The sequence below is a fragment of the Macrobrachium nipponense genome, chromosome 36, assembly GCF_015104395.2.
Source record: "Macrobrachium nipponense isolate FS-2020 chromosome 36, ASM1510439v2, whole genome shotgun sequence".
Classification (NCBI taxonomy): domain Eukaryota; kingdom Metazoa; phylum Arthropoda; class Malacostraca; order Decapoda; family Palaemonidae; genus Macrobrachium; species Macrobrachium nipponense.
The window spans coordinates 60,455,049-60,479,680 of NC_087220.1; the positions used below are offsets into that span (position 1 = coordinate 60,455,049).

Sequence of the window (24,632 nt, forward strand, 5' to 3'; positions counted from 1 at the left end):
TCCGATAGTCGGGAGTCCTGCCCGACTGGAGGTAAACATACCACTTTGCTTTCGACCGCTGTTGGGTGTAGGGTGTAGACGTGTGTTCGCCTCTGTTCCCGCCTGTCGTGAGATTTGTTGATGTTCAACTTTGAGCTGCTTACTTCTGTCCTTTTTCTTTGTGAATTACTTAGTGTGTGTGCACTTGTAAGTACTTTGTTTATTGTTTTTGTTAATTATTTGTTGATTTGCATCGCTGGAAGAAGATGCAAGCCCACGAAGTGGAGAAGCCTCCTTGCCCCCCACCCAACTGGAGAGTGTGCCCTGCAGTGGAGGGCTGTAAGTGTGGGGCATTCTGGTCCAGCGATGCTGTGGACCCTCATATTTTGTGTACTTGGTGTCAAGGGTGTGAATGCTCTCGGGCCGTACCAAGTGATGATTGTGTCTCCTGGTCGAAGGAGCAGTGGGAGTTGTATGAGAAGAGGAGGAAACCACGTAAAATCCCCAGGGTGTCGTCGGAAAGCTCTCCCTCGACACCTCTGGTGACAGACACATCGTCTTCCTTCCTCCCTCCTAGCCAACTCCCGCAGATGGCTCTCTCCCCTTTGAGGGATGTGTCCTGCTCCGCCTCTTCGCTCGATCTGTCGAGTGCAGAGGAAGGAGCGTGATACCCTGACCTGGAGCTGTACTCGGGGTCTTTGGTTTGTTCAGTGTGGGATCTTTCCCTCTCTGAGCGAACAGGAACCCCCCCTATTAACCTGACTGTTGCTTCCCCAGGTCTGTCTGCCTCCACGGGCGGAGATCTTCAGCAGGTGTGGCGATCGCTGAGTCTTCTTGGCACTCCTAGTATCCAAGGGCTGATTCAACACCTGGCCGTGGCCCCAGTGACTCACGGGGTGGTGACGATGACAACCACCACTCTCTCTACACCAGGTTTCACATACATGCCGCGGAAAAAGATGATTCCTCCGCTGCCTGGGTTTGCTGTCCTTGCCCCGCCCCCTTACTCTGAGTGTCCGAAAGCCCACGAAGTCAGAGGCATTGGTCTAACCCTTGCATTCCGTAAGAACTTGTCTGTGGCACAGGTACTGAAGGCAGGGGTTTGGGCCAACCAGACCACCTTCACCCCATCTACCTTTGGGATATTGACCACAGGTCCTTCGACACATTTTCCTTGTGACCCGTGGTGGCTGCTCAACAAGTTGTGTAGCTTACCCAGCTCCTTTACTGGACAAGGTAGCATTGCTTCCTTGTGAGACTGCATGAATGGAGAGTGAATGAGAGTGTGACTGGCTTTTCTCCCTCCTCTTTTTCTTCCCTCTCCCTGCGGGCAGAGGGTAGCGGTCATCACCACGCTGGACAGGATGATGATGCAGTTAAGGTTCGTAACCGTGTTGTGACGAATAAACGCGGGACAGGACGGCCAGGTTAGGCTAGGACTGAAAGTAGGACTAGGATCCATATAAAAGAGCCTAACAAGGTGACCTAACCAACAAGGAACATGCATGCATGAAAACTGGGTCGGTAGGGCTCTGATAGGCTACGAAGCGAGAACACGTGCTCGATAAAATCCCCCGTGTGGGAACTAAAACGTCAATAAATGCATCATAGATAATAAAATAACGATACTGCTAAGAAATAATCGAGCTCACCCGGTATGGGAGACCGCGTGAGACACGAAATTAGGAAACACAAAGGAGCGAGCCGCTGTGGTGGCACGGGGCCGGTGCCGCATGGGTCGCCGACTCATAAAAACCTAAATAATTCGGTTAAACGTGCCAAGGGCAGCCCCTAAATAGTGTCAACTATAATAGCAGTACTTAACTTGGATGCAGAAACAGCTTGACGTTCCATGTTGAAAAATAAGGGTTCCAAAGCGAGAACACAACACAGCAAAGAAAAACGTGTGTGCAGCGTGGTCGTGCTATCAAAGGATGACGTCAGAGGCGCTAGCCGTAACGGTAGCGAGTAGTGAGGCTTAGGTCGGCTCCTCTCTAGTTGAGGTTTTTTGATGTAGGAAGAGGCTAAATGGAAAAGGACCTGTGGTAGTGGTTTCACTCGCCCCAGAAACCATACCGACACCTTATAATAAAGGTGAGCGAGCCAGAATATTCTGGCATTTCCAATTTAGCTTTTCTCTGGTATTATAGCAATATTTTACCTTAGAAATAGTGCTAAAGGAACCTATTTCACTGGGCGACACAGGTCATTTGCCCAGAAATAGATTTTTCCTTCGTCAAAATCCCTTATTCGTCCCTTCCCTAACAAGGAGGGAAGCGGACACCAGTGAGAGACAAACAGTATGTACTTTATTTTGTCTCTTACATAGGACCTAGTTCTTGCTTGTTATTCATAAGAGGTACGCTTGCCTCCCTCTTATGAATTGGTCCAGAGGGCTGACCACTAATCTTGCAGTGCATACACCGATCAGTTGGACAGAGGGTAGGTTCCCCCCATTTGCTCTTACGACCAGGGAGGGCACCCAGGTTGGGCGAACACCAGTCTGTTCACAAGACTCAGATTCCTCCCACCAATAAGCGAGTCTTCCCTATGTAAAGGACCGAGGTTTTGTATTACGTGTCGGAACAAATCACAACTTTTGGAATTAAATTGTATTTGTTCCGATACGCATACAAACCGTCGGTCCTTTAACAATAGGAAGGTACTTAGCAGCAGCTGAACCGGTTGAAGCTTCGAACAAGGGGGTTCGGTAGTTAACTACTTGTCTGGCAGTTGGTGGTCAGTCCGACTGCAAGGAGAGGATTCGCTTTGCTTTCGGCCGCGCTAGTGGATGGATGTGCTGTTCGTCTCTCTGCCCGCTTCTGTCGTATGCTTGGGTTGCTTCACTGCGTGAAGACTTTTTTGCTTTTCCTTTTAATGTGTGCTATTGCAAGGATATAAGTAAGTACGTGTGTGTTTTTGTATTCATAAGTGTTTTATTGCTATGGATATGGAACCACAAAGAGCCGGAGAGACCCCCTGGCCCCCCATCAGCTGCAGATTGTGCCCTGGTGTTGGGGGGCCGTAAGTGTGGGGCCTTCCAATCATCTGTAGAGGTTGAACCTCATGATTTTTGTGCTCAGTGTAGAGGGCGAGAGTGCTCTCGCACTGAGACATGTGATACTTGTATTTTTTGGTCGGAGGAGCAGTGGGAGCGCTATGGGGAGAGGAAGAAGCCGCGCAAGCAGGCCAAGGAGACGTCGGAGGGTTCTCCGGCTATGCCCATGGTCACGGACACGTCTTCCTCTTTTCTCCCTCCATCTCAGCTCCCTCGTATGGCTCCTTACCCTTCTGGGGAGGTTTCTCACTCCTTCTCTCTCGATCAGTTGAGCGTGGAGGGGGGGTGCGAGATATCCCGACATCCAGTTGTACTAGGGGTCCTCCATTCGCTCAGGCTGGGAACTGTCTCCCCCCCCCCCCCCCCCCCCCCCCCCCGGGCGAGGGGAGACCCCCCACACTAACTCACACGACTTTTCCTTCCTCAGGCTTGCTGGTCACGGGGGACAATCTCGGACGGGTCTGGTACTCGCTGGGGCTGCAAGGGACACCGACGGTCCAGGGGCTGCTGAGTCACCTGGCAAGAGGGGCCATTCCGGTAACACACGGGCCGACCACCACGACTACCACTACGGTGTCCACGCCGGGCTATGCTGCTCCGCCATACCTGGTGTACACTCAGCACGTAGCCACGGTGACGCTCTCCTCTAGACCTGCCTCCTGTGCAGAGGATGCTGCCGGTTCCTGCCCCGCCTCCTGTTCCTGAGTATGCTTCCGCTTCAGCCCTGGTACCAGTTCCTGCCGCCGTCATTCCTGCCCGTGGTGTTGCTGCTCCCACCCCAGGTCCTTCCGAACAGGTGCAGTCGGGCCCTGACGGTGGTGCTGAGGAAGCTGACGAAGAAGAAGAAGAAGAGGAGGAAGGTGTCGTCTTCGTCGTCGTCGTCTGCCGCCGCTTTCCCTTCAACTTCTAAGGCCCCACAGCCGAAGAAGAAGAAGGTTGCCTTCTCCTCCCATAAGAAGGCTCGCGCTGAGACTTGTAAGGGTCTGTCCCACCCTGGTGGGACGGTTGGGACTTCCGTCGGTCCTCCTGTTCCTTCGGGAACGGGTCCCGTCTCTCATTCTGCAAGGAAGAAGAAGACGGGGACCGGAGGAGTGCCGACTAACACCGGTACCTCCTCACCTGGCGCCAGAGGTTCTGCCTTGACGCCAGGTACCGTCTTGGCGTCTCGTTTGCGAGAGTCACTGAGTGCTGGTGACCGTATAGCCAAGACCCAGGCAACCGAGTCCACTCGGCGCCAGGATCCAGGCACGGAGCAGAAGACTGGCGAGGTCGCTAAGGCGACTCTCACCAGACGCGCTGGTACCCAGGGTTGACGCGACGGTCCCAGACTGCTCGCGGGCTGAGGCGAGGAAGCGGTCCCCTCGGTCGCCTGAACCAGCCTCGGCTGGTCTAAGCGGCGTGACGCTCCGTGAGGACAGGCCTCGCTCCCACCGCGACAGCGGACTCTGCAGGTCCCCTGACCGCCGCTCCTACCAGGACTGGGTGGAGAGGGGGACCAGCAGCAGCTCTTCTGACGCTCGGGACCGTTGCCGCTGTTCTCAGTCCAGCCGCTCTCCTCAGGAGAGCCACTCGACCAGGCCTGCAGCTCCCTCAGCACACTAGTTCTGCCGGTGGGCGCGGGGGAGCGTCAGGTCTTCCTCTCCGATCCCTTCAACTTCCTCAGGCTTCACTGGGAAGAGCAAGGCGATCAGGCGCCCCTCGCGATCCCGCCACGATGCCCTACGAACCTGGCACGGTCCTCGGACTAACCAGATCGTACGCGCAAGTGGCAGGATGAGACCAGGAGGCGTCTGTTGTGGTTCCTCCTGTGAAAGGAGGAGGGTCTCGGGAGGCATTCTCGTTGGACGGGCATGACGGTCCGTCTCCACAGGATGCAGTCACTCCCGAGATCCAGAGGTTGTTCGCGGAGGTAATTGCGCTGATTCGTCAGCACAACGACCTTGGAGAAGGATCACCGCTCCCACTTTCCGAGCCCACATCGGGCTTGGAGTCATTCTGGGGACCTAAGAAGGAACCCAGGACGACGGTGGGTCTGCCGCGATCAGCCTTGGCTGACAGCATACTGATCCAAGTGGACGCTCTTGTCTCTGGACAGGAGGGTTCGCTTCGGTCCGGTAGGTCTGCCAAGCTCCTTCCTCCACCTCTACCGCAACAGAGGCGCTTCTACGTGCCTTCAGAGGACCCTCTGCCGCCCAAACAGGTTAACCCAGAGCTAGCCAGGCTAACTCCAGGGGTGTCTCTGCTGCAGCTCCTGTCAGAGAACCTCTGGTTCTCGCAGCAGGAGGCACTTGCCTTGGAATCTACCGCAATGGCAGCATTCCAAGGAGTCTCATGGCTCGACCTGTGGTCCTTCACAGTGTCGAAAGCCGCGGCCTCCTTGGGGAACATCACTCCTTAAAGGGACCCAGGTTTTGTGAGACTGTGCCAGTCTGGGCGTAGGGCCTTCGCCTACCTGGCCCACCAGACAGCTAACCTGTGGGCCGACCTGGTTCTCCAGCGTAGAGACGCTGTGTTCACCCGAGTGACCAGGGCGGCTGGGCGTGAGGTGGCTCTGGGTCTTCGCAACAGACCGGTGCGGAGTTCTGCCTTTCTCTTCCTGGGAGAGATGGTGGACGCTGCAGTGAAACAGTGGCGCACTGACGACAGTGACCGTCTTGTCCACCAGGCAGGCTCCAAGGTGGCTGGGCAACCTCGGACGACTGCGGCCAAGACGGTCGCCTCGTTGAAGCCGAGAGGAAAGACTCTGCCTTCGACTTCTGCTGTAAGGAGTGACTGCAACCAGCCCTCCTCCCAGTCCTTCTCTCGAGGAGGATCTGGAAGAAGAAGTCGAAGAGAGGAGGGAAATGCTATGGACGGCGTTCCCCCTCACCTGCTGCCGGAAGTTGGGGGGTGCCTGGCGAGCCATTGGGCAACATGGCAGCGCTACGGTGCTGAGACCTGGATAGTAAACGTCCTCTGGGAGGGATATCTACTACCCTTCGAGTCTCGGCCACCCCTCACCTCCAACCCGGTCAGGAAGTAGAAGCCATGCTGAGCAATCGTGCTGTGGAGATCGTGCAGGATCAGTCGCCGGGCTTCTACAGCCAACTCTCTCTAGTGGAGAAGTCCTTGGGGGGCTGGCGCCCGGTGATAGATCTCTCTCCCTTGAACTGATTCGTTCGCCAGACTCGGTTCACGATGGAAACAGCACGTTCAGTGCTCGATTCCATCAGGGAGGACAACTTCATGCTTTCGGTGGATCTGAAGGACGCATATTTCCAGATACCTGTCCAACAATCCTCCAGGAAATACCTCCGCTTCATCCTTGACGGGATGGTGCACCAATTCAGGGCACTTTGTTTCACTCTCTCAACCGCCCCACAGGTGTTCACGCGAGTGTTCACGCTGGTGTCGGCTTGGGCTCACTTGGTAGGGATATGTCTCTTGAAGTATCTCGACGATTGGTTAGTCCTGGCGAGCTCCCACTCACAGTTGCTGCAGGACAGAGATCGACTCCTCAAATTCTGCCGCGATCTGGGAATCGTAGTGAATTACGAGAAATCAGATCTCTAGCCCAAGCAGAGGATGAAGTACCTGGGCATGCTGATCGACACGGTAGGAGGGGGAGTCTTCCCCGCAGATTCGCCGATCAGCAGGTTCAGGGAGGCAGCAGAACAGTTCCTTTCCCTTCAGGAGCAACTAGCTCAGCAGTGGCAAGTCGTGATCGGCCACCCACCTGTCGTCTCTCAAGAAGCTAGTCCCTCACGGGCATCTTCACCTGTGGTCTCTTCAGTGGAGACTAAAGGAGTGTTGGTCACAGGCAAGTGACCCTCCTTTTTTTCCCGTGTCCCTCACGGAGGAGGTGAGGCAGAACCTCGTAAGAGGAGTGCCTCTTACGAGATGCTGCTCTTCTCAGACGCATCGACCGAGGGATGGGGCACACACCTGGAGGAGTTGCTGACTGCAGGTGTGTGGGATCATTACGACAAGCACCTTCACATCAACTTCCTGGAGCTCAAGGCAGCGTTCCTCGCTCTCCAAGAGTTCCAGGAATGGGTGGTGGGACACTTAAGTGGTGTTGATGAACGACAACAAGCAGGGGGGCCTAGTGTCCCGTCCGCTGCACCAGTTGACGTTGGAGGTGCACGAGTGGGCTGTGGCACACTAAGTAAAGCTGTCAGCCTGCTACATTCCAGGCAAAGGAATGTGGTAGCCGACAAGCTCAGCCGTTGGGATCAGGTGATAGGAAAACTCCAGGTTTTCTACTCGGTTGTGCCGGACCCATGGGCAGCTGCAGAGGACGCTCTCCAACACCCATGGGACAACCTCTTCGTTTACGCCTTTCCCCCGTTCTGTCTGATTCGCAAAGATCAGCAAGGCGCTGATCACCGCGAATCTTCAGATGATCCTGGTGGCACCCGGACCTGCTGGCTCTACTCGCCGAATCACCGATGGAGATTCCCCCCTGGCACATCCTCCTGCGCCAGCCACATGTAGAACGGTACCACCGGTCTGTCGAGTCCCTGTGTCTTTACACCTGGCTGTTGTCCACTATCTCTTGCAAGTGAGAGGCTTTTCTCGCAGCGCAGCAATAGAGATGGCTGGATACCTCAGACAGTCCTCTGCAGCTGTATACCCGGGGAAGTGATTCGTCTTCTGTGGTTGGTGACGTGGACGGGGTCTCTCTCCTCTCAGAGCCACTCTTCAGCAGGTAGCGGATTTCCTCGTCTTCCTTTGCCGAGAGAAGCTCCTCTCCGTCTCTGCAGTTAAAGGATACAGAGCGGCCCTGGCCATAGTCCTTAAACTGCGAGGTGTGGACATCTCCTCTTTTGAGATCTCCCTCCTGATGAAGAGCTTTGAGAGGTCTTGCCCACCCAGGGAACTCAGGCCCCCGGGGTGGGATGTGACTCTTGTCCTTAGGAGTTTGACTCGCAGACCCTTCGAGCCACTCCGAGAGTCGTCAGACAGGGATCTGACCCTCAAGACCCTCTTCCTGCTGGCCCTGGCATTGGCGAAGAGAGTAGGGGAACTCCATGGTCTTTCCTTCAACGTCAAGCATTCCAGGGGATGGGGATCCGTGACGCTTGATTTCGTCCCGAACTTCATAGCGAAGACTCAGAATCCTTCGGTCCCTGACGACCGGTTCGAGTCTTTCACGATCCCCTCCCTGAAGGAATTCACTAACAATGATGCGCTATAGTGCTATCTGAAGAGAACTCTGCACCTCAGGCCTGAGTGTCGACGCCTCTTCGTTAGCACCGGGGTTACCAAGAAAGAAGTGTCCAAAAACACACTTTCTTTCTGGCTGCATGAGGTGATCAGGAGGGCGTACGACATGGCTGGTAGTGACGACACCCGTACCCTTCATCTGAGAGCCCACGAAATCAGAGGTATTGGTCCAACCCTTGCGGAAAACTTCTAGGCGCAGGTACTGAAGGCAGGGGTTTGGGCCAACCAGACCACCTTCACTTCATACTACCTTTGGGATATGACCCAAAGGTCCTTGGACACTTTTCTTGGGACCCGTGGTGGCTGCTCAACAAGTTGTGTAGTCTACCCAGCACCCGAGGGACAGAACAGCATCGCTTCCTTGTGTGACTGCATGAATGGACGAGTGAAAGAGTGTGTGACTGGCTTCTCTTCCTATTCGTTCTTCTCCTCTACCTGTGGGCTGAACAGGAGGCCGATGCAGGTAAGCTACACAACCGAGCTCCATGCTATCCCTTTCAGTAGGGATAGGAGTATATATCCGCCACTCCCCATCAAGGGGGGAAGTGGAAGCCAACAAGAGACAAACCCATGACTTTTGAAGTAGGAACTAGTTCTTGCCTCTTGCTATTTATAAGAGGTATGCTTGCCTCCCTCTTATAAATTTGGTCCAGAAGTCTGACCACTGATCCTGCGGTACACACCCCAGTCAGTTGGGCAGAGGCTAGGATCCCTCCCTCTGCTCTTACGACCAGGGAGTGATCCAAGGTAGGATGAACACCAGTCTGTTCTTAAGACTCAGATTCCACCCACCAATAAGTGAGTCTTCCTATTGTTAAATGACCGAGGGTTTGTATACGTATCGGAACAAATAACAATTGTCGAAAATTGTATTTGTTCCGACACGGCATACAAACCTTCGGTCCTTTTACAATAGGAAGGTACTAGCGGCAGCTGGATAGGTCGTAAGCTTTCGAACAAGGGGTTCGGTAGTTAACTGCTTGTCCGACAGGCGCGCGCGCGCGACTGGGAGGTAAACAAATCACTTTTGCTTTCGGCCTCACAGCGAGTGGACGTGTGTGTTCGACGCTCTCTGCCCGCTTCTCGTCGTTTGCTTTCTTGAGTATATGGTTGTGTTTGTGTATGAAAGAATTCATTGTAAGTACAATCATTTCTCTCTTTTCATAATATTTGAAGTGTTTTTGATTAATGATGGAATCTCCTCGCCTCGCTACCCCACGGAGACTATGCCCGGGTACCGAAGGGCGTAAATGCGGGAAGTTCCGCTCTTTCCCGGAGATAGACCCTCATATTTTGTGTGCTCGGTGTCGGGGGCGCGAATGCACCGAACCGAGCCATGTGATGTTTTGCAATAATTGGTCGGAGGCGCAGTGGACTTTGTATGAGGGCAGGCGAAGAAGCGAAGGCCTGCAAAGGAGTCGTCGGAAAGCTCTTCCGCGACTCCTTTGGTGACGGACTTCGTCTTCTTTCCTGCCGCCCGCTCAACTTCCACGTAATCGCGCCTTCCCCGCCCTTCGGGGGGGGTTTCTTTTCCTTTGAGGTCCTTCTCCTCTCCTGACTTGTCGAGTGTGGAGGAGGGCGCTAGATACCCTGACGTCGAGTTGTACTCTGGGTCCTCTATCCGTTCGTCTTCGCGCGAACGGGTAGAGGATCCCCCTAATCACCCGACTTTTGCCTCCTCAGGTGCGGTTGCCGCGAAGGATGACCTCGGACAGGTGTGGGCATCGTTGGGGCTGCAGGGCGTGCCGAGTGTCCAGGGGGCTGCTCTACCATCTCGCTGGCTCCGTGGCGGTCACCCATGCTACGGTCACGACCACCACCACGACCCTTACAAACACCCGGCTACGCTTCACCTCCTCACCTGGTGTACACCCCGCACGCGGTCTCTGTGACACCCACTACATCGGTGCAGGGGCCAGTCGCCGTACCTCGGGGGAGTGTGGATGCCGCCACCTGGGTTTTGCCGTGCTGGCCGCGACCGGAACTTCGTGTGCCCGAAGAGCTCGCCCCTGGACCTCCCACCGGTACCTAGGATGTCTGTGCCGCTGGTCCGCCCATCTGGACCGCCTACACAGTCTGCCGTACTGCCGTACCTGCCCAGCTGCTGTCCACGGACGTGACCGTTGGACCACTGCTGCCGGTCCTGACCTGCTCCTGCTGTCTCTTCTGCCATTCCTGTGATGCCTGCACCTGCTGATGTTGTTCCTGTCTGGCGCCGCTGCTCCCGATGCTGATCTGTTCGGACAGGTGCGTGCCGGGCCCTGTTGCTTCGGCAACAGCAGCCCCGGCTCCGCTCTGGATGACAGATCTGACGTCGGTCCTGAGGAGGTTGACGAAGAAGAAGAAGAGGAGGAAGGTGTCGTCATCGTCTTCTTCGTCGTCGTCGTCGTCTGCCGCCTCTTCCCCTTCTTCTTCTAAGGCTCCCCCGCCGAAGAAGAAGAAGGTCGCCTCCCCCCCCCTAAGAAGTCTCCTTCGGGAACTTCTAAGGGCCCGTCCTCGCTCTGGTGAGACGGGGGGTTCTTCCGCTGGTCACCCTGCTCCTTCGGGGCAGGACCCGTCTCTTCTTCCGCAAGGAAGAAGACTACGGGGACCAGAGGAGTGCCGGCTAACACCGACACTTCCTCACCTGCTGTCAGTGGAGTTCGGCCACAGCAGCAGGGTCCGTCTCGGCCTCTCGTTCGCGAGAGGTACCGAGTGTACGGTCGCCTAACAGCGGCCGTACAGCCAAGAACCAGACCTCTGAGTCCGCTCAGCGTCAGGTTCACGGCACGGAGCGGAATAAGACTGGTGACAGCCGCTCACGCGACTCTCACCAGACCAGCTCTCGCTCTCGCGGCGAGCAGCTGGCTACCTTTTTTGGCGGACGTGACTGGTCCATGACGGCCACGGGCTGAGAGGCTGGGAAGAGGTCCCCCCGTTCGCCGGCACCAGCCACGGCTGGTACCAGCGAACTGACGCACCGTGGAGGATACGCACCGATCTCACCGTGACGGTGGAGCTCGCCGGTCGCCTGACCGTCACTCTCACAGAGAGCGATCGGGTACGGCGACCAGCACCAGCTCCTCTGACACACGAGACCGGGGCCGCTGTTCTCGGTCCAGCCGTTCTCCACAGCGAGACGGCTCGACTAGGTCTGCAGCTCGATCGCCACCGCGGGTTGGCGATCGCCTGCAGTCTTCCAAACCCGCTGGTTCTGCCAGCGAGCGAGGAGGGAGCGTCAGGTCTGCCTCTCCCATACCTTCAACCTCCTCGGGTTACACCGGGAGGGGCGAGGTATTGAGGAGTGATCGTGAGGGGTGCGCCCCTCAGGATCCCACCACGTCGTCGTACGTACCAGGCACGGTTCTCGGGCCAGCCAGGTCGTACGCACAGGTTGGTTGGAGGAGGAGACCGAGAGGGGTCTGTCGCTGTTCCTCCCCTTGAGGGAGGAGGGTCTCGGGAGATGCTCCTGTTTGAGGGACTGGACGGTCCGACTCCGCAGGACGCAGTCACTCCTGAGATCCAGAGGAACTTTGCAAGGTTATTGCGCTGATTCGTCAGCACAACGACCTCGCGGAAGGATCGCCGCTACAACCATCCGAGCCCACGTCCCGGCTCGAGTCGTCTGGGGCCCGAAGAGGGAACCCAGACCGACGGTGGGTTTGCCGCGTTCTGAGCTTGCGGACTCAGTGCTGGACCAGGTTGAATCGCTTGTCTCCGGACAAGACGGTTCGCTCAAGTCTGGCAGGTCGAGCAAGCTGCTTCCACCTCCTCTGCTGCGACAGCGGCGTTTTTACGTGCCATCTGAAGACCCGATGCCGCCCAAACAGGTGAACCCGGAGTTAGCCAGGCTGACTCCGGGTGTGTCTCTGCAGCAGCTCCTGTCCGAGAACCTGTGGTTCTCGCAGCAAGAGGCACTCGGCCTGGAATCTACCGCCATGGCAGCTTTCCAGGCCGGTCTCCTGGCTAGATCTGTGGTCCCTCACAGTATCTAAGGTCGCAGCCAACTCCGGGGGAATTTCTCCGAAGAGGACTCGTCCTTCAGGAGACTTTGCCAGTCTGGGGAGGAAGAGCCATCTCCTTGCCCACCAGACGGTCGAACCTGTGGGCCAACCTGGTTCTCCGACGAAGGGACGCTGTCCTTACTCGGGTTTCCAGGGCGGCCGGGCGTGAAGCGGCGTTGGGACTTCGCAACGGACCTTTACGGAGTTCCACGTCTCTCTTCCCAGGAGAGATGGTGGACGCTGCGGTGGACAGACGGCGCACTGACGACAGTGGACTGTCTGGTTCACCAGGCAGTCTCGAAGGCTTCTGGGCAGCCTCGGACTGCGGCCAAGTCTAAGAGCTCGGCTAGCGCTTCCTCGGTGGCTAAGACGGTAGCTGCGTCGAAGCCCCGGGGAAAGACTCTGTCTTCTTCGACTTCTACCAAGGGGAGCCGTAACCAGCCCTCTCCCAGCCCTCCTCCTCCCGTGGAGCTCTGGGAAGAAGTCGAAGAAAGGGGGGAAACGCTAGGGACGGCGTTCCCCCTCACCTGCTGCCGGAAGTGGGGGGTGCCTGGCCAGCCATTGGGCAACTTGGCAGCGCTACGCGCCGAGACCTGGATTGTAGATGTCCTTCGGGAGGGATATCTATTACCCTTCGAATCTCGGCCACCCCTCACCTCCAACCCGGTCCAACAGCAGTCGTACGTTCCAGGGTCATCGAAGGACGTAGCATTGAGACAGGAGATCAAGACCATGCTGAGCAAGAGAGCTGTAGAAATCGTCACGGATCAGTCACCGGGCTTTTACAGTCGACTCTTCCTGGTGGAAAAGTCTACGGGAGGCTGGCGCCCGGTGATAGATCTCTCTCCCCTGAACCGGTTTGTTCGCCAGACCCGGTTCACGATGGAGACGGCACGTTCAGTGCTCGACTCCATCAGGGAGAACGATTTCATGCTTTCAGTGGACTTGAAGGATGCGTATTTCCAAATACCCATTCATCAGTCCTCCAGAAAGTACCTCCGCTTCAATCCTCGACGGGACGGTGTACCAGTTCAGGGCACTTTGCCTTCGGTCTCTCAACCGCCCCACAGGTGTTCACGCGAGTGTTCACTCTGGTGTCTGCTTGGGCCCATTCGCACGGGATACGTCTGATGAGGTATCTCGACGATTGGTTAGTCCTGGCGAGCTCCCGCTCGCAGTTGCTACAGGACAGGGATCGACTGCTCGAGTTCTGTCGCGATCTGGGGATCGTTGTGAACTTCGAAAAGTCCGATCTCGAGCCCAAGCAGAGGATGAAGTACCTGGGTATGCTGATCGACACGGTTAGCAGGGCGATGTCTTCCCCGCAGACTCGCGGATCAGCAGATTCAGGGAGGCAGCCAACCAGTTCCTGTCTCGGCAGGAACAGGTAGCTCAGCGATGGCAAGTCGTGATCGGACACCTGTCGTCACTCGAGAAGTTAAGTCCCTCACGGGCGTCTTCACCTGCGGTCTCTTCAGTGGAGACTAAAGGAGAGTTGGTCACAGGCGACGGATCCCCCAAGCTTTCCAGTGTCACTGACACAGGAGGTGAGGCAGGACCTAGCCTGGTGGCTGGACGACAGGAACCTCTTAAGAGGAGTGCCTCTGCGCACTCCCCCCCCGGACATGCAGCTGTTCTCAGACGCATCGACCGAGGGATGGGGCGCACACCTGGAGGAGTTGCTGACTTCAGGAGTGTGGGACGAGAACGACAAGCACCTTCACATCAATGTACTGGAACTCAAGGCAGCGTTCCTCGCTCTCCAAGAGTTCCAGGACCGCTTGATGGGACACTCAATGGTGTTGATGTGCGACAACACGGTGGTGGCCTACGTCACAAACAGGGGGGCCTAGTGTCTCTCCCGTTGTACCAGTTGACTCGGCAGGTGCACGAGTGGGCCGAGGCACACTCAATAGAGCTGTCGGCACGCTACATTCCAGGGAAGAGGAACGTAGTAGCAGACACGCTCAGCCGTCGGGATCAGGTGATAGGGACCGAATGGTCTCTACACCAGGACGTGGCGGAAAGGCTCTTCGACCTGTGGGGGCGACCAGTCGTGGATCTGTTCGCCACCCGGCACAACAGGAAGCTCCAGGTGTTCTTCTCGGCCGTGCCGGACCCATGGGCAGCTGCAGAGGACGCTCTTCAACACCCGTGGGACAACCTCTTCGTCTATGCCTTTCCCCCGTTCAGCCTGATTCGCAAGGTGATCAGTCGAGCACTGGTCACCCCGAATCTCAGGATGATCCTGGTGGCTCCCAAATGGCCACAGGCCATTTGGTATCCGGACCTGCTGGCTCTTCTCGCAGGAGAACCGAGAGAGATTCCCCCTTGGCACAACCTTCTCGCCCAGCCACACGTCGAGCGGTACCACCGAGCAGTCCAGTCCCTACGTCTTCACGGCTGGCTGTTATCCACCATCTCTTGCGAACGAGAGGCTTTTCTCCTAGCGCAGCAACAGAGATGGCTTGAAACGTCCGTCAGTCCTCTGCACTGTGTACCAGGGGAAGTGGGCCGTCCTCTGTGGTCTGGTGTCGTAGACGGGGTCTATCTCCTCTCAGAGAGCCACTCTTCAGCAGGTAGCGGATTTCCTCGTCGTTTTCTTCGCCGAGAGAAGCTCCTCTCAGTCCCCACAGTCAAAGGATACAGAGCCGCCTTGGCGCTCGTCCTGAAACTGAGGGGATTGGACATCTCGAACTCGTTCGAGATCTCCTTGCTTATGAGGAGCTTCGGAAAGGTCTTGCCCACCCAGGGAACTCAGGCCCCCTGCGTGGGATGTGACTCTCGTACTTAGGAGTCTGACTCGAACGCCGTTCAAGCCACTCCGAGAGTCGTCAGACAGGGATCTGACCCTCAAGACCCTCTTCTTGCTGGCCCTGGCATCGGCGAAGAGAGTAGGGGAACTTCATGGTCTTTCCTATGATGTACGACACTCCAGGGGGATGGGGGATCCGTGACGCTCGATTTCGTCCCGAACTTCGTTGCGAAGACTCAGAAACCGTCGATCCCTGACGACAGGTTCGAGTCATTCATGATTCCCTCCCTAATGGACTTCACCGATAATGATGCGGATGAGATGCTGCTTTGTCCTGTGAGGGCGCTACGGCGCTATCTGAAGAGAACTCGACACCTCAGGCCTGAGTGTCGACGCCTCTTCGTTAGCACCGGGGTCACCAAGAAAGAAGTATCCCCAAGAACACTCTTTCATTCTGGCTGCGTGAGGTCATCAGGAGGGCGTATGAAGCTGATGGTAGTGACGACATCCGTACGTCCCGTCCGAGAGCTCACGAAGTCAGAAGTATTGGCCCCTCGTTGGCGTTTCGTAAGAACTTCTCCGTGGCGCAGGTCCTGAAGGCAGGGGTCTGGTCTAACCAGACTACCTTTACGTCCTTCTACCTTCGGATATTGCCCACAGGTCCTTGGATACCTTTTCCTTGGGACCCGTGGTGGCTGCTCAACAAGTTGTGTAGCTAACCAGACCCTCGCAGCTGAAACAGCATCGAGTCCTGGTGTGACTGTGTGGATGGATGTGTGAATGAGTGAGTGACTGGCTCCCTCTTCCCGTCTTTTCCTCCTCCTCTACCTGTGGGCAGAGGGCCACGGTCGTCACTACGCTGGATGAGGACGAGATGCAGGTGAGCTATAATGACAGAGCCCCATCCTATCCCTTTCACTAGGGATAGGAGCAGAATATCCACCACTTCCTTCTACAAGGGGGGGAAGTGGATGCCTACAAGAGTCAAACCCATGACTTTATATTTGCTCCTGTACAGGAACAAGTTCTTACATTGCTGGTACGAAGAGATACGCTTGCCTCTCTCTTAGTACTCGGTCCAGAGGTCTGACCATTGATCCTGCGGTGCACACCCCGATCAATCGGACAGAGGCTTGGATCCCTCCCTCGCTCTTACGACCAGGGAGGCTTCCAAGGTTGGGCGAACACCAGTCTGTTCACAAAAGACTCAGATTCCTCCCACCAAGAAGTGAGTCTTCCTATTGTAAAAGGACCGAAGGTTTGTATGCCGTGTCGGAACAAATGACAATTTGTCCAAAATTGCATTTTTCCTAACTATACAAACCTGAGGTCCTTTTACACATAGCCCCACCTCATGCCACCCCTCACTCTGCAGTTTTTGCTTGGGCCAAAAGCAAAAGTGATTTGTTTACCTCCCAGTCGCGCGCGCGCGCCTGTCGGACAAGCAGTTAACTACCGAACCCCTTGTTCGAAAGCTTACGACCTATCCAGCTGCCGCTAGTACCTTCCTATTGTAAAAGGACCTCAGGTTTGTATAGTTAGGAAAAATGCAATTTTGGACAAATTGTCATTTTTCCTAACTATACAAACCTGAGGTCCTTTACACATAGTCCCACCTCATGCCACCCCTCCTCTGCGTTTCCTGGGCCTAAAGCAAAATGAATCCTCTCCTCGCAGTTGGACTGACCACCAACTGCCGGACAAGTAGTTAACTACCGAACCCCATTGTTCGAAGCTTACGACTGGTTTAGCTGCCGCTAAATACCTTCCTATTGTTAAAGGACCTCAGGTTTGTATAGTTAGGAAAAATACAATTTTTGACAAATTGTTATTTTTCCTAACTATATAAACCTGAGGTCCTTTACATATAGTCCCACATCATGCCACCCCTCACTCTGTTCCTGGGCCTAGCAGTTACTGCCAAACTACCTTGTTAGTAAACTTTACGACCGGTCCAGGTGGCGCTGAATATTACATAATTTCTTATGTAAAGGACCTCAGGTTTGTATAGTTAGGAAAAATACTATTTACTTCCAAAAATTGTGATTTAAAAAAAATCTGTTAGGCAGTTTATCTTATGTTAAACTTTCTTTGCAGGCCCCAGAAATGCCTCCATTCATGTTAGAGCCGTTAGAAGGTGGAGGTAGTCCTCGGGAAGATGGATCTGCTGCCGTAGAAAACAATGTTCCTAGGAGAATGAGGAATGAATCCTACCTGGGAGCTGTCAACAAAGATATTCACATTCGGGCAGGACTCCAGGTGTGTGTGGTGAAGATAAGAAAGAAGAATTTAAAGTGTATTTTCTAGGTTTTGATTGTTATAATTTTTTCTACAATTTTATAAATCAATATAACTTTGCAGTTTATCAGTGTCAGTAAGTAGTTTACCAGTGCCATTAAGTGGTTTATCGGCACTTACAGTCTTGTAAACGCCATTTATTATTGTAATAATTGTGATGGGGTTAACGACAATTTTTGGTTATTGCCGCTCAGCCAGGAAAGGATCCCCCACTGTTAACCCTTAAACGCCGAAGCGTTATTTTAAAAATCGTCTCCCGTATGCCGGTGGCGTTCGCGAGTGAGCGCCGAAGCGAAAAAAGTTTTTTTCAAAAAATCACAGCACGCTTAGTTTTCAAGATTAAGAGTTAATTTTTGGCTCCTTTTTTTTAATTGCCTGAAGTTTAGTATGCAACCATCAGAAATGAAAAAAAATATCATATATAAATATTGGGATATACGACAGCGCGAACAAAAAATTTCATATATAATTGTATACAAATCGCGCTGTGAGCAAAACGGTTAAAGTTAACGAGTTAATGTTTTCCGTTGTGTTGTACACTAAATTGCGATCATCTTGGTATATAACACATTGTAAAACGATCAAGGCAACACAGAGAAAATATTATCACAATATGATGCATGAATTCGTAACTTGCGGACATGAAAAAAAGATGTTTTCAAAAATTCCCCATAAATCGAAATATTGTGCTAGAGACTTCCCGTTTGTTGCAAAATGAAGGTAATTGATTGAATATTACTAGATTGTAAGTGTTGTAGCTTACAATTGCAGTTTTCGACCATTTCGGTCGAGTTAAAGTTGACCATGGGTTTTTTTTGTTGTTTTCTACATGAAATTGCACAAATTTTCATATATAAAACTTTATGTAACAGCTAATTTAAAATGGTGCAAACATTACGACAATCGGATAAAAAAATGTCTGATTTTTTTCGGAAGAGTTACCGTGCAGACGTAAGGAATTTTTTTTTTTTTTCTTTTTTTTTTTTTCATAAATTCACCAGAAATCAAAATACTGTGCTAGAGACTTTCAATTTGTTGCAAAATAAAGGTAAATGATTGAATATTACTAGAATGTAAGGGTTTTAGCTTACAATTGCATTTTTTTACCATTTTGGTCAAGTCAAAGTTGACCGAAGGTTGAAATTTTGGCACATCGTTATTTATATGAAAATATTTCAAAACTGATAAAAGCTACAACCATGGGTTGTTTTTAGTTGTATTCTGCGTAAAATTGCGCACATTTCCATATATAAAACTTTATGTAATGACTAATTTAAAATGGTGCAAACATTACGACAATCGGACGAAGGACGAAAAAATTTATGATTTTTTCGGAAGAGTTATCGCGCGGACGTAAGGAAAAAGTTTTTTTCATAAATTCACCATAAATCGAAATATTGGGCTAGAGACTTCCAATTAGTTACAAAATAAAGGTAAATGATTGAATATTACTAGAATATAAGAGTTTTAGCTTACAAGTGCGTTTTTCTACCATTTCGGTAGAGTCAAGGTTGACCGAAGGTTGAAATTTTGGCACATCGTTATTTATATGAAAATACTTCAAAACTGATAAAAGCTACAACCATGAGTTGTTTTTTGTTGTATTCTACATGAAATTGCGCACATTTCCATATATAATACTCTATGTAATGGCTCATATGAAATGGTGCAAAAATGATGTCAAAGTGACGAAATAATTTCTGAGATGTGTCGCTGATGCTTTTTAGTGCGGGGAGAAAGAAATTCGCGCTTGCGCGCCTGAGTAACGATTGTAAACAAAACAACGCCGTGATTCAAAAGTTTTTGCCTAGTAGGCCTATAACTATTTTTCCGCGAATTTTTTAAAAAACTTTTTTTATATCGACATATACGTCCAATCGGCACCCAACAGACAATTTATATTGACGTTTAATACGTCCAATCGGTGTTAAAGGGTTAACTGGGGACTTAAGTATACAGAGGTACCTGGACATACGAAAGTCCCAGCTTACGAAAAATTCAAGTTACAAAAGCAAATACTAAGATTTTTTTGGCTCTACATACGAAAATAATTCAGGTTACGAAAGGTTGTTGATGTAAAGTCCCAAGATTCACCCGGACAGCCAAGAACAATTTTAAAACTCGCGCGTCGCCAACTGAGTAGACTTGCCACCATCCTCCCACTCTCCCATTGGTTCCTGATGCTAGTCACTGCCATAAGATCCTGCTCTCCTATTGGTCAGCATCTCTCCCATCGTGCTCTACGTAAAGGCGTTCTTCTTTAGGCATTGCTTCGCACCAGCGTTATCGTACGCACGCGGAATTCGTTTGCTCACATATACGATTTCGTTTGTTAACGTAAATTCGTGTTAGTGATTTCATTGTACTACTTTATCGTGTTGTGTGAGAACTTAATTAGTATACTACATAACTTAATTATGTACAGTATAGTGATGGGTCCCAAAAAAGTGCTGAAGTTCACGGAAAGAAGAGGATGCTTTCTATGCAGACAAAAATGGAGATTATCAATAAGTATGAAGCTGGTATGTGGTTGAGTGTGATCGCTAAGGAATACGGTCGAAATCCGTCGACAATAGGCACCATCCTTAAGTAGAAGGAAGCTATCAAAGCAGCTACACCTTCCAAGGGCGTGACTATTTTGTCCAACAAGAGGAGCCACATGCATGATGAGATGGAGAGGCTGTTTCTTCTATGGATTGAGGACAAAGATATCGCTGTTGATACGATAACTGAGACGGCAATCTGCCAGAAGGCCAGCGCTATTTTCGGCGATTTGATTGCCCAGGCCGAAGACGACGGAGGAGAAGGGAGATCGACGGCAACCCCAGACTTCAAGGCTTCTCGGGGGTGGTTTGATAAATTCCATAAATGGACTGGCATCCATTTGGTTGTGAAGAAATGGAAATTTTGTAAAAAAAAACGTAAAGTATAAAAAAAGTAAAAAAAATGAAAAAAAAAAAAAAAAAATTTTTATACATCAACTTACCTGTCAGATATATACTTAGCTTTAGACTCCGTCGTCCCGACAGAAATTCAAATTTCGCGCCACACGCTACAGGTAGGTTAGGTGATCTACCGTCCTGCCGCTGGGTGGCAGGAATAGGAACCATTCCCGTTTTCTATTAGATTCTTTCTGTCGCCGGTACTGTCAACATTGTTGTTGGTACCTCCTGGCTGGAATTTTTTTTTTATCGCAATTGATCTTCTTGACCGACTTTTGGTGACGTACCTGGATCGTTGTATTGGCATACGCTATTGTGGACCGTTTCTTGAACTTGATTTTGGATTTTTCTAAGAATGTCTGACTCTAGTGTTGTTGTGAGGTGTGTGAATGAGGGCTGCAGGGTGAGAATGCCGAAAACTTCGGTAGATCCTCACACTGTATGCAGGCGTTGTAGAAAGTATGAATGTTCTTTTTCTAACACCTGTAAGGAGTGCGAGAACCTGAGTGCAGAAGAATGGAAGAATCTTACTTCTTATATGAAGAAGCTAGAAAGGGATAGGCTGAGGAAAGCTTCCAAAAGCCGAAGTAGATCTAGGTCTAGCGAACTAGTTTTCTAGCTTCTCCCCATGATGCATTAATTAATCCTTCTCCCCCTATTTCTGCCCTTTCACCCATTTTAAATCCAACAGATTCAGCAGCGGAAATTACGGATCTGAAGGCTACCCTTCATAGAATGCAGGTCAAAATGGCGGCATTAGAAGGTAAGAGTGGTGATTTAACAGTGGACAGTGATGTGAGTGTCCTCAGTGTAGTGGAGGGGGCGTCTGATCGGCTCTACAACGCTTCCAGGTCTAGACCTCTTCCAAGCTCCCTGGCCCAGAGGAGAAGGAATGTCGAAAGCCGTACGAAGGTTGTAGAGGTTCCCCACCGGTCAGGCCTCCCTTCGGCAGGTTCTGTTACGCCCCAGACTGCCAGGGATCGCTGCAGGAAAAGCATCCTTCGTGAGTGTTTTTCGTCGTCAGAGTCGCCTTCACCTAGAAGACATTACCTTCAGAGACATTACGAGAAAATGTTTATTCCTGTTGTCTCTCGCTACAGCCAAAAGAACGAGCGAGATACACGCTCTTGATTCTAGGGTTGGTTTTAAAGGAGAGGCTGCCATTTGTTCGTTCCAGACTTTATTTCTGGCGAAAAATGAAAATCCCTCAAAGCCCTGGCCCAGGAACTTTGAAGTAAAGGGCCTGTCGAACCTAGTAGGCAAAGAGATTGAGAGGTCCCTTTGCCCGGTAAGAGCCCTTAAATTTTACCTGAGTAAAAAGAAGTAGCTGGGAGGTTGTCAACAGGGTCTATGGTGTTCTGTGAAAGATCCTAAAAGACCCATGTCTAAGAACGCCTTAGTCTTCTTTGTAAGAAGTGTAATTACTGAGGCTCACAATGATTGCCCAGATGACTCCTTCAAACTTCTTAGAGTTAAAGCTCATGAAGTTCGAGCGGTTGCTACGTCTCTAGCCTTTCAAAGGAATATGTCGTTGAAGAATATTCTCGAAGCGACATATTGGAGATGCAATTCAGTTTTTGCATCTCATTACCTGAAGGATGTCAGGGTAACTTATGAGAAGTGCCTCTCTTTCGGTCCGTTTGTGTCAGCGGATACGGTGCTGGGACTTGGAGCAAAAACTGATCCTTAATTATTGTGTATGTACGTAAACCCTATAGTTAGAGATGTTCTTGGTTTTCGACTGTCAAGGGCACTAGGCGTCGCACAGGCGACCGTTGCTTTTTGTCAGAAGGAACTGAGGAATATCCGACAAATAAGGGTGTACAAAAATTTTTTTTTTTTTTTTTGGTACTGGTGTGTGTGTGTATATGGTGGTGTTGAGTTTTTGGGTTGTTGTCAGGAGTTGGGGATACTCCTTACAATCTTTAGAACTAACACAGGTGTTAGGATCAGGTGGTCGGGATGTATGTTTTTGCTCCTCGTATATGCTTTCTCGTATATGCTTTTAAAGCAGGTGTATTGTCATATTAGTGGATTAGCACCCATTGACAAAGGCCATTTAGGCTCTGCTGAGTAAGTGGATAAGACCCCATTGGCAGACCCACAAGATCTCTTAGCCATAGATCACTATCTCGCTGAGGCTCTTGAAGCGAAGCAGACTCCTGGGCAGTAGCCACGAAGTCTTCCGCTTAATCAGGTAGGAACCAAGGTTTATTTGTACCTACAACATATGTTGTTTACCTGTCTATTTCAGTATTTAGCTGTCTCTTACCCACCACCGAGTGTGCCAATCAGCTAAGTATATATCTGACAGGTAAGTTGAATGTATAAAAATGATATTGTTATGATACAATAAAGTTTTATACATACTTACCTGCAGATATATACGATTAATGGCCCACCCAGCCTCCCCGCAGGAGACAGGTGGTAGAGAGAAAGAATCTGATAGAAAACGGGAATGGTTCCTATTCCTGCCACCCAGCGGCAGGACGGTAGATCACCTGACCTACCTGTAGCGTGTGGCGCGAAATTTGAATTTCTGTCGGGACGACAGAGTCTAAAGCTAAGTATATATCTGCAGGTAAGTATGTATAAAACTTTATTGTATCATAACAATATCATTTTAATTTTAAGTTTTTTGTAAAGTTAATGTTATTGTTTTGTAAAGTTTAGTGTTAATTTTTCTTGACATTTTTTAATGTGGTTTGTAAAGTTAAGTGTACATACAAGTTTTCTGCCATTTGTCCTCCTCTGTTGCCACTTTTGGAGATCTCCTCACTCGAAAGGTAAGGTTCCACATTTTACTACATACGTACGTATGTACATACAGTATTTCTTGTATACCATGTACACTAATACACTTTATTTACAGGTATGTAGTACATAGTAGTATATATGTAGTTTAAGTTAGGTATTGAATGGTCCAAATTGTTGTATTTCATTGTTTATTGGTCAGTTGTTCCAATACGTAATACAAACCCTCGGTCCTTTAACAATAGGAAGTAGCTAGCGGCAGCTGGAACGGTCGTAAGCTTCGAACAAGGGGAGAACGTTAGTTAACTGCTTGTCTGACAGTGCGCTCGCCTGCGCGGTAAGAATCACTTTTGCTTTCGGCCGTGGTGTGTCAAGACGTGCTCGTCATCGCTCTGCCCGCTACTCGTTGTATGCTTTGGTTGGATTTATCCTTTTTCTGGTTTGTCTGTAGAGTGAAAGAAACTTGTAAGTACAGTTTTTTCCTTTTGTTTATTTCATTGTGCAGTGAATAAACAAACAAAGATGGATCAAGAGATGGACCTTTCGCCGCGCCCCCCAGTTGCCTGTAGAGTGTGTCCCTGGCTGGAGGTGCGTAAGTGCGGTGGGTTTCGCTCCTTTGTGGACGTAGATCCACATGAATTGTGTACGCGGTGCTGGGGGCGAGAATGCTCCCGGGCCGAACCTTGTATTACATGTATGAATTGGTCCGAGGCGCAGTGGGTTCTGTACGAGGGTAGGAAGAGACGTAGGCCTGCAAAGGAGTCGTCGGAAAGCTCTCCAGCGACTCCTTTGGTGACGGACACCTCGTCTTCCTTCCTACCCCCTGATCAGCCCCCACGTTTCGCGCCTTCCCCTGGCCCTGGTCCTGGTCCTGAAACTGAGGGGACTGGATATCTCGAATTCGTTCGAGATCTCCTTACTTATGAGGAGCTTCGAAAGGTCTTGCCCACCCAGGGAACTGAGGCCCCCTGAGTGGGATGTGACTCTCGTCCTTAGGAGTTTGACTCGAAGACCCTTCGAGCCACTACGAGAGTCGTCAGACAGGGATCTGACCCTCAAGACCCTCTTCTTGCTGGCCCTGACATCGGCAAAGAGAGTAGGGGAACTTCATGGTCTTTCCTTCAATGTTAAACATACCAGGGGATGGGGATCTGTGACGCTCGATTTCGTGCCAAACTTCGTAGCTAAGACTCAGAATCCGTCGATCCCTGATGACAGGTTCGAGTCTTTCACAATCCCCTCCCTAATGGACTTCACTGATAACGATGCGGATGAGATGCTGCTTTGTCCTGTAAGGGCGCTACAGCGCTATCTGAAGAGAACGCGACACCTCAGGCCTGAGTGTTGACGCCTCTTCGTTAGCACTGGGGTTACCAAGAAAGAAGTATCCAAGAACACGCTTTCTTTCTGGCTACGTGAGGTGATCAGGAGGGCGTACGAGGCTGATGGTAGTGACGACACCCGTACCCTTCGTCCGAGAGCCCACGAAGTCAGAGGTATTGGACCCTCCTTGGCGTTCCGTAAGAACTTCTCTGTGGCGCAGGTCCTGAAGGCAGGTGTCTGGGTCAACCAGACTACCTTCACGTCCTTCTACCTTCGGGATATTGCGCACAAGTCCTTGGATACTTTTTCCTTGGGACCTCTGGTGGCTGCTC

General features: G+C 51.4%; 1 protein-coding gene across 12 annotated transcripts in view; it reads left to right on the forward strand.

The window, feature by feature from the left end:
* The window catches only part of LOC135203741 (ral GTPase-activating protein subunit alpha-1-like), a 217,753-nt gene that overhangs the window by 86,723 nt on the left and 106,398 nt on the right, over nt 1-24,632 (forward strand). For all 12 annotated transcript variants that reach the window (XR_010312009.1, XR_010312010.1, XM_064233673.1 and 9 more), the window contains exon 9: nt 17,081-17,242. Coding sequence is in view for 10 of the 12 variants with exons in the window: in XM_064233673.1 (XP_064089743.1) it covers nt 17,081-17,242 (162 nt within the window). In the remaining 2 variants the exon portion in view is untranslated. The remainder of the gene's footprint in view (nt 1-17,080; nt 17,243-24,632) is intronic.